This window comes from Mytilus californianus, unplaced genomic scaffold, assembly GCF_021869535.1.
Source record: "Mytilus californianus isolate M0D057914Y unplaced genomic scaffold, xbMytCali1.0.p SCAF_2, whole genome shotgun sequence".
Taxonomy (NCBI): domain Eukaryota; kingdom Metazoa; phylum Mollusca; class Bivalvia; order Mytilida; family Mytilidae; genus Mytilus; species Mytilus californianus.
This window is the reverse complement of record NW_026262668.1, coordinates 47,727,977-47,738,423: the sequence shown is the minus strand read 5'-3', so window position 1 is coordinate 47,738,423 and position 10,447 is coordinate 47,727,977. Positions and strand designations below refer to the sequence as shown.

General features: G+C 32.2%; 1 protein-coding gene across 1 annotated transcript; it reads left to right on the top strand.

The window, feature by feature from the left end:
- The first annotated feature begins 2,701 nt into the window (after positions 1-2,701).
- LOC127729906 (mediator of RNA polymerase II transcription subunit 22-like) lies at positions 2,702-10,447 on the top strand. Its single transcript, XM_052237842.1, has 4 exons — positions 2,702-2,804; positions 7,607-7,758; positions 8,975-9,055; positions 10,216-10,447. Exons 2-4 carry the CDS (start codon positions 7,633-7,635, stop codon positions 10,432-10,434), a joined length of 426 nt encoding a protein of 141 aa, XP_052093802.1. The 5' UTR covers positions 2,702-2,804; positions 7,607-7,632; the 3' UTR covers positions 10,435-10,447.

Here is a 10,447-nt window from a genome sequence, read left to right as displayed (position 1 = left end):
AATATAAAGAGAAAATAGAATTTGTAAATATTGTAATATTAATGAGGTTGAAGATAGTGAAACCCATGTTTTCTTATCATGTGAAATTAATAAATCTTTACGAAAACAACATGAAAAAGACATAAATAAAAATTAATATTCATCAAGAATTTATGAAAAGATTTGAAAAAATAAGATTACTACTGAGGAGCAGTGGACACAACACCTGCATAAATATTCTTACGTTTTTTGTTTTTTTTTTTTTTGTTTTGTTCAGAATACAGAATTTTTTTACTACATGTATTTAATATTATCGGTCTCACTAATTAGCGACAAGAAGAATTTTAGCGACAAGAAGCGTCAAGAAGCGACAAGAAGGATAAATTTAGCGACAAGAAGCGACAAGAAGACTATTTAGCGACAAGAAAACTTAATAAAAATATTATTAAAATAAATATATTAAAAAAATATGCATTGACATTTTTATTTTAATATACGGAAAGTAAAGTGATTTTCATTTTTTTTTTTAAAATATATTGATAAATATAGAAACTTCCCTGTTATAGTATGATATTAGTTTTTACATGTTCTTGTGATTTAGAACAATAATATATTTATTTTATAAATTTTTTAACACTCTCTGTCTAAAATATAATAAACTGACTGCATGCAAAATGCATTATACGTGAATCAGTGTCCAGAAAAGATAATGTTACTAAAACGTGAATATTTTATTTGGGTATTGACTTATCAAACGATATGTATGATGTTTATGCATAGTTTAAAGTTGATTGAAGATTAAAGGTAATTAAAGACAATGTTGAGTGTTCAATAGTTGCTCACTATTTACAATTATTGTATATTCTGGCGCGTGTAGTTGTATAGTCTGATGCGTGTACAAAGTTATAGGTGTTAATTGACTGTTATTGTACAGCAATATTCAAATTCAAATTCAAATTCTTTATTATCTTTAAGCCTTACGGCTCATCAGAATAATCAAATACATGTACAGTGTATACATATGGCATATTACAAACAATATTAACAATATGCATAATTAACAATAGGTGACGTCAGAAGTTTCGTCAATACAAAATATCTTTTATTACAATAAACTGTTTCTTAATTTAAAAGAGAAATGTATATACTTTCCTAAGTTACAAAGCTGTTTTGTGTTTTCACCGGACAATAGTTCTATTAACTTAAAAGTTGATGGCCTAGACCAGTAATATATTTTTATATATTTTTTTCGCAAATCAGTATATCTACTACATTGAAGGATGAAATGAAATTCATCCTCTATTACTCCTAAATCACAAAAAAACAATTTCTTTCATTTCTATTAGTACCAACATAACGTCCAGTTTCAATACAAATTAAGGTTATGTGAAGACAAACGAATCCTTGTTATACATTTACGAAAAAGTACAGGAATGTATTTCTGTAAATAAAATTGCAAAACTACCTTTGTTACCACATACTCATATAATCTACACTTTGCAGAAGAATCTAATAAAAAATGTAACATTTGGTTAGCTTGATCAAACAAACGCTGTCTTATCAAAGGTAAATATGAGCTGTCTACATTTAACAACCACTGATTATCCCACAAATTATTCATACCAAGACTATATATCAATCTTTTTACATATGTTGCCCAATTCATACATTTTGAACAATTTAACACAAGCTCTTTATAACAAGACCTTAATATACAATTGTCACTTACTAAAATTTTGAACCAAAATTTAAGTATCCTAAAATTACGCTCATACTGCAGTGGAAATCTACCTAATTCAATGTAGACCATCACATTTGAGGTCGTTCTTTTGACACTTAATAACATTTTGCAGTAGTCCAAATGGACCTTTTCTATCATAGGAGATTTGTGTACTCCCCATATCTCACACCCATACATTAATATACTACTAACATAAGTTTCAAATAGACTATAAGCATTGTAAATACATTTAAACATAATGATGACTGAGTAGTTCTCCTCATACTGAACATAGCTTTTCTACTTTGTTCTGCACAATGTTTCTGTGTATTAAGAAATTTACAATTATAAGGTAGTAATACACCTAAATAACAAAATTGTTCCACAATATCCATAGAAGTAGTTCTTACAAGAAAATAATCAGCTGGTTCGAAAAAAATGCCTGGCCATTCTCTTGAAACCATGAATAAAGCAATATAGCAGAACACATAGGTACCTATCCTATTAAACAAACAAAATATTGCTGATGATATATGCAAGCTGTCATCAATATTAATTCTTTGAAAGAAATTGTTCAGATCACAGGCAAACCTCCAAATGTTACAATTTGTATTGGCAGGTGGAGGAGGATTCCCAGTTTGCTAGATGACGCAGACAGAGCAGGGCCAGTATGACATGCAAGTCAGAGCTTCTAACATTGTAGTTGTTCCAATAAACTGTATATACTGTGGATTCGCTTAACCAGAGACATATAATACAATTATATGTCTCTGGCTTAACTTACTGGTATACTAATTTAGTGGATTAAAGATTTGGCAGATATATTATGATGTTTTAATAATTCACAATTTTTGGATTGCGTATATATTGTATTGTAATGTTTATATGCCTTCCACCCCTCGAGGTACAAATGTGCATTTCATTAATAAATAGATATAAAATAATCACTACGTCGATAAAAACAAGTGCCGAAGTTTACAAAGGGGCGAATTATGTGAAAAATCAAAATCATTCGAGTGTTTGATGCATTTTCGTATAAAGAAAACAAAACAACCATAATTTACAATATTCAAGACCCGTCAAACAAATCCAACAGTCTTTTGAGGTATTGTCAAGATGATAATTGGCGAAGCTACCATTTTTCATTTCAAAAAGTAAAAATTCTCCCTGAAAATACACAAACTACATTTTCAACATGTTCAAAAAATGTCATGCGTCCGAAGGCGAAGCTGTTTTATGGATTTTACCTCAAAGCGGAATATTTGAAAGCCAATGATGTGTAAGCACCGAAACGGTTGAAGTTCTAGATGACCGAAAAGAAACATGTGGTCTCTAAAAGTTATCCCCCATAGCTCACTTTTCACAAATTGAACAGGTCAGAACACAGGGGCTCGTATCATAGATGTGTTTGGGGCAGAAATATATCCCAGTAGACTGGTATGCGTTCTACATTGTGCTTATTGATGGAATAATCATAATGTTGAATGCATACTAGTCAACTGGCATATATATATCCGCCCCAAAAACATCTATTATACCCCTGTGGTCAGAAATGACCATTTGACATATACTGATGATATACATGATATAGTCACGGGTTCGTATCATAGATGTTTTTGGGGCGAAAATATATGCCAGTCGACTGGTATGTGTCGTTTTTCGTTTTTTATATAGATTAGGCCATTGGTTTTCCGTTTGAATGGTTTTACACTAGTAATTTTTTGGGGCCCTTTATAGCTTACTTTTCGGTGTGAGCCAAGGCTCCGTGTTGAAGACCGTACTGTGACCTATAATGGTTTACTTTTATAAATTTTGACTTGGATGGAGAGTTGTCTCATTGGCACTCATACCACATCTTCTTATATCTATGTGTTTACATTGTATTTATTATGTCAAATGGTCATTTCTGGACTTTATGGCAAATATGGCTGTGTTTACACCTCAAAATTTCCTCTTGAGTACATTACAAACCTGTATTCTGTAGGTTCGCTGTTGACACTGGATTGTCTCTCTTGTAATATAAGTCTCACGTGTACAATTTTCACTCTGGTAAACAACTCACTTGTACTTTAATTATACATATAGGTGGCAACTGTATTAAAATATTAAGAAACAAAAAAGGAAAAAAAAAATATGATTTAACATTTATAGTAAAAAAAAAACTAAAAAAAATTTCGTAATCAAAAACGGCGCGACTCACGGATAAAATCACCCAACCACCTCATTAGTGTTTCTCTAGAGACAGAGGAGTTGCCGTTTTTTTCTATTGACAATAAAAGTTCTAAATCAATATGTACGGATCCTGTGTTAAAAAATATCTCGTGTATAAGTTTCTGTCTAGCCGCTTCATAATTTTCACAAAAAAGTAAATAATGATCCATGGTTTCCAATTGACCACATTCACACTTTGGATCTACATTTGAATTGATTTTGTTTTGATAATTTTTTAGGTAATATCCTGATCTTAAATTTCTAATAAATTTTGATGTTTTATGATCTGGAAAATCAAGTGTTTATTTTTCATTGACATTATGGTGGAAATTATAATAGAATCTTCCTGTATCAGTCCCAACGATGTTGCCGTTTTTGTTCACTAAAATCCTTGCTGCTGTTTTTATATCATAATAATGATCCATGGTTTCTAATTGACACTGGATTGTCTCTCTTGTAATATAAGTCTTGCGTGTACAAATATGTGCATCAGGAATAGTTTCAGGGGTGTGGAAATGCTATGCCTGACTCGTCAATTTGAACAACCGGACAAGTAATTTTTTTTATCTAGGTTGCCCATGGACAAGTAAATAAATACACTGGACAAAATTCAATTTGATGAAAAATATAGAATTATTTTCACAACTTATTTAGATGTATAACTTTATTTAAAAAGAAACCAATGATCTACATGTGAATAACATATATTTAAGTCAATACATCAATGTTCATGACAAGTATTAACTAGAGGCTCTGAAGAGCCTGTGTCGCTCACCTGTATTTACTGATGCTTTGGAAATCATGTAAAATAAGGTTAAAATCATATTAATAGTATTAGTTATTAGATATTATAATGATATCTAAGATAATAACAAAAAACTGCAAAATTTCTGTAAAATTACTAACTCAGGGGCAGCAACCCAACAACAGGTTGTCGGATTCGTCTGAAAATTTCAGGGCAGATAAATCTAAATCTGATGAAAATTTTTGCCACCTGTCAGATTTGCTCTAAATGCTTTAGTTTCAGAGATATAAACCCAAAACTGCATTTTACCCCTATGATCTCTTTTTAACCAAGTCGGCCATGATGGTTGGAAGGCGGGGTCATCGGACAAATTTTTTAAACAAGATACCCTAATAATGATTATGGCCAAGTATGGTTAAATTTCAGTAGTTTCAGAGAAGAAGATTTTTGTAAAAGATTACAAAAATTTACGAAAAATTGTTAAAAATTGACTATAAAGGGCAATAACTCAGGGGCAGCAACCCAACAACAGATTGTTAGATTTGTCTGAAAATTTCAGGGCAGATAGATCTTGACCTGATAATCAGTTTTACCATCTGTCAGATTTACTCTAAATGCTTTGGTTTCAGAGATATAAGCCAAAATCTACATTTTACCCCTATTTTTAGCCATGGTGGCCATCTTGGTTGGTTGGCGGGGTCATCGGACACATTTTTAAAACTAGATACCCTAATGATGATTGTGGCCAAGTTTGGTTAAATTTGGCCCAGTGGTTTCAGAGGAGAAGATTTTTGTAAAATGCTAACGACGACGACGATGGACGACAGACGCCAAGTGATGAGAAAAGCTCACTTGGCCCTTCGGGCCAGGTGAGCTAAAAAACCAGGAAAAAGATCGATTTAACAAAAAATCCGGGTCTCATAAACCTTGTGTAATTTTTCCCCATTGCCCCGGGATTGTCAATTTGGTTTGATCTGCCATCAAGCTGAAGTGTTATTTCAATTTTTCATGATTGAATTTTATCGAATGGATAAATATCTTATAAAAACACCTTGACCGGATAATCAAGACAAAAAGAATGAAAATAACCATGATGAAAATGTTCTGCAAAACAGGCTCGTCGGATGAAAGAAAACAGAAAAATTAAACAGGTGTCTGGGGAAATGGGCAAAACATTAGTTGCCTTCTAGATTTTTTGTTGTTGTTTTGCTTATACGAACATTTATGATAGTACATGTATATAAAAAGCTAAACTAAAAAAAAATATAGGTTTTTGTCCTTGTTTTTTGAGATATAAGCCTTTGAAAATTTTGAGGGAAATGATTTTCAATACATTTAACATTAGCACCTGTTTTCTTTCAAACACTTATGAAAAATAGCAAGGATTTTATAAGATTTTCCAAAATGGCTTTTTAAACTATATGGAACAAAATTATGAGATGAAAAGTAGGGGTTTATAGTAGGCAAAATTTTTGATGGCACTCCATGTAGATAAAACCAGAGGATTCAGAATATCCCACAAAAAGTAAAATACAAGACTTATGCAAACATCCTAAAAGGACCATTAAACATTTTAAATACATAAATGGAAAATCTTTAAATGCAAAGAAATAAAACTAAATATTTTAAACCTTTTAACATGTTTAACAAGTTTAATTCTACAACTTTTACGAACTCCTAATAATATGGAATTATACATGTATTTGTTAAGGACCTTTAATTTTTTATAAGACCGCAAACAAATTTTGCAGTCATATATTTGTATCACGTCGTCGTCAGCGACGTCCGAAGACATTTGGTTTCCAGACAATAACTTTAGTAAATGTAAATAGAAATCTATGAAATTTAAACACAAGGTTTATATAACCACAAAAGGAAGGTTGGGACTGATTTTGGGGGTTATAGTCCTAACAGTTTAGGAATAAGGGGCCAAAAAGGGGCCTAAATAAGCATTTTTCTAGTTTCCAGACAATAACTTGTGGAACGGTGTATGGATCTCTCTGAAATTATACCACCAGTTTCAATACCGCAAAGGGATGGTTAGGATTGGCTCTTGGGGGGGTTATGGCTCAAACTGTTTAGGAATTAGGGGGAAAACCAGGGTTTCCTGGTTAATGGACAATTTAAAAAAAGTACAATGTTATGTTTGGATTACCTCCCTTACACTGCTTTTAAATTATGTATAAAGAAATGTTGTATTGTCTTGAGGTGATTAGCTGTCAATATTTTTAGAAGTTACTATTTAAAAATGCTGATTAAGGAATATTATTTTTAGCCATGATTATGTATGTCATTTTCTATTTAAGACTTTTATGATGTATTTAAATGGATAATTATGGTTGCATACTGCATTGGAAATTTGAATTGAGATTATGACCATATCTTGAGGGAAAGAATTTTTTTGGGGGAAAAAGGGGGGGGGGGGGGGGTAAAAAAAAGGGGGGACAATTTTTTCTCATTTCAGATTTGCAAAAAAAAAGGGGGGGGGGGGAGGGGGGGTCAATTCGCAACAGCATAGTGTATTGCACAAAATTACAATCCAAATTCAGACCTGTATCAAGCGTGAATATTGTGTCCATTTTTGCCCCAACTGTTCAGGGTTGGACCTCTGCGGTCGTATCCAGCTGCGCTTAGCGAAGCAATTTATTTTTTAAGTTGATGAACATGATGAAATATGATTGCAATTATTTATTTCTTTGGAAAAATACCTATGTTTATATTGATAATTATGTTTCTCAAATTCTTACCCTATTTATCCTTTTCCTGACATGACAGTTAGATTTTAAATATTTAACTGTCTCAATAGTAGTCAAAGGTACCAGGCTTATAATTTGATACACCAGACGCGCGTTTCGCAAGTGTATAAATATGGTATCACACTTGATGCAGTATAGAATCTATATTTATCCTATGTTTACCAATATGATAATATAATTATATTTTTCTTGCAGTGATGGTTGTTTGAAATAGATACATCATGTCTCAACCTCAAAGAGGAATATCACAAACCAAAGAGGCTTTGTTGAAAACCTACCATAAAAAATTAAAGGACGATGTCAGGTCCATGTTTGATAACTTTACAGAAATAATACGATTAGCAAGGGTGAGTATACCAAAAATAAAGATTTGGTTAGTAACATAAACTTGGGTAATAATTTGGAAATGTACAGTAACATAAACTTGGGTTATAATTTTGAAATATACATGTAAATACAGAAATTTTACACATTTGGCAAGTAGATTGTTTACATGACAATAATGTAAATATTTCAAAAACATACTTTTTATGCCCCACCTAGGGGCATTATGTTTTTCGGTCTGTGTGTCCGTTTGTCCCGCTTCAGGTTAAAGTTTTTGGTCAAGGTAGTTTTTGATGAAGTTGAAGTCCAGTCAACTTGAAACTTAGTACACATGTTCCCTATGAAATGATCTTTCTAATTTTAATGCCAAATTAGAGTTTTGACCCCAATTTCACGGTCCACTGAACATAGAAAATGAAAGTGCGAGTGGGGCATCCATGTACTGTGGACATTCTTGTTCAAATAGGAAAAAGAAATATATATTTTTTTGCCTCCTTACAATAGTCATGTGTCAGCTAGGGTAATACATTTTTAAACATGTCATAGATATAAGAAGATGTGGTATGAGTGCCAATGAGACAACTCTCCATCCAAGTCAAAATTTATAAAAGTAAACCATTATAGGTCACAGTACGGTCTTCAACACGGAGCCTTGGCTCACACCGAAAAGTAAGCTATAAAGGGCCCCAAAAAATTACTAGTGTAAAACCATTCAAACGGGAAAACCAACGGTCTAATCTATATATTGTTTATTTACTTGAATATGTAAGTCATATGTACTTGTACAAGTAAATTTGTATGTTTTTTTAATTTTCATATCAAGATTTAAATAGTCTCCCCTTATCTTCTAAAAAAAAATACTTATACGAGTTAATTTTTTTTTACAACACCTTAATTACTCAAGTTTTTGGAGGTCAAAACATGCCTATACAATTTTTTTTCTACTTTGCATAAGATTCTGAAATGGTAGATTGAAAACACCACCGTAGAACATCTGCCAATCAATCGTAAACAATAGAAACTGGTTCAAAATCTTATGTGGAAAAGTATAAACAAAAGTATTGATCTGTAATCAGATAATCTTCTTTCAATGGAATTTTTAAACTAGGTGTAAGAAATTGAGGAAGGAATATCAAGGGGAAAAAAAAAATCTTTTGCATTTGTTGATGTACCTGATGTAGATACATGTACATGTATTAGGTAATATTTATTAATTGAGCATAAAATTTGCATTGGCAGGTAGAGGAGGATTCCCAGATCGCAAAGATGACGCAGACAGAGCAGGACCAGTATGAAATGCAAGTCAGAGCTTCTAACATTGTAGGTATTCCAATAAACTGTATATACTATGGATTCGCTTAACTTACATGTATACCAATTTAGTGGAATAAAGATTTGGCAGATATTTTATTCAAAAGTTTGACATATTCTCAATACAAGTCTATAGGGATTTGTATAACTTAGGTGAACACTGAAATATGTGGTTCACCCATCATGCCCATATCCATGAAAATAATTTCTTGACAAATAATTATGAATCCATAGTCCTGACAGTTGTCAGTCTTTGTAAGCAAAAATCACTCAGTATTTATCAAATTATGGCTTTTTAGGAGTTGCTACATACACATCCGAAATTTAAAAGAGAGGCGAAAGATACCAAAGGGACATTCAAACTCATAAGTCGAAAATAAACAGACAACGCCATGGCAAAAAAAAACAGTACTCAAAACACAAATTAGAAAACTAAAGATTGAGCAACACGAACCCCAACAAAAAGGGGTTGATCTCAGGTGCTCCGTAAGGGTAAGTAGATCCTGCTTTACATGTGGCACCCGTCATGTTGCTCATGTTAGTACAAACCCAGTATAAGTCTAAATTGGTAGGTCACAAATAAAGTGATATAAAGGGAGGTAATTTCAGCTAGCTATGGTGTTCAAGAAAAAAATTTAAATATAAAAAAAAAAGATGTGGTATGATTGCAAATGAGACAACTCTCTACAAGAGACCAAATAACACAGAAATTAACAGCTATAGGTCACCATACAGCCTTCAACTATGAGCAAAGCCCATACCACATAGTCAGTTATAAAAGGCCCCGAAATAACAAAAATGTACCAATTTGCATGGATTGAGGAAAAAATTGTACTTTGTTTTGCTAAGGTCAGAAGCCCATAGATAATGTGTACTTCGTTGAACATTTAAATCTTGGTTTACCTATATTCATGAACACCACATAATTAAGTTGGTACCAAGGGAAAAATGATAAATCCATAGTATTTGACAGTTTTGATGTCAACTTTCTACATGCCAATTTTCTACAAATGTTTAAAAGTCACTAAACTAAGTATTGACAAATAAAGAGGTAAGAAGGGAACATCCTTAAAAGACTTCTAACGGATGATAAAAATGGTGAGATTTTCCCCTTAAATTTTATATATACGTTGTATTACTTTGTAAATTTCTAATTGATTTTTTTGCAGGGAAGGGCTGGAGAATCTCTTATGAAGCTGGTATCAGATCTGAAACAGTTCCTTGTGTTAAATGACTTTCCATCCGTGAATGAGTCCATCACGACTAACACACAACTGTATAAAAACATACAAAGTGAATGTGACAAAACATTGATGAACTTGAAGGATGAGATGTCTGTTGAACTCTTTGAACTAGAAGATGAATATTATTCGTCATCTTATAAATAAATTGAAAATAGAT

Excerpts from the sequence above, each read along its gene's own strand:
- LOC127729906 (XM_052237842.1), top strand. The coding sequence starts at position 7,633 with ATGTCTCAACCTCAAAGAGGAATATCACAAACCAAAGAGGCTTTGTTG. Across the intron at positions 7,759-8,974 it reads AAATAATACGATTAGCAAGG|GTAGAGGAGGATTCCCAGAT; the intron begins GTGAGTATACCA and ends TTGCATTGGCAG. Across the intron at positions 9,056-10,215 it reads AAGTCAGAGCTTCTAACATT|GGAAGGGCTGGAGAATCTCT; the intron begins GTAGGTATTCCA and ends ATTTTTTTGCAG.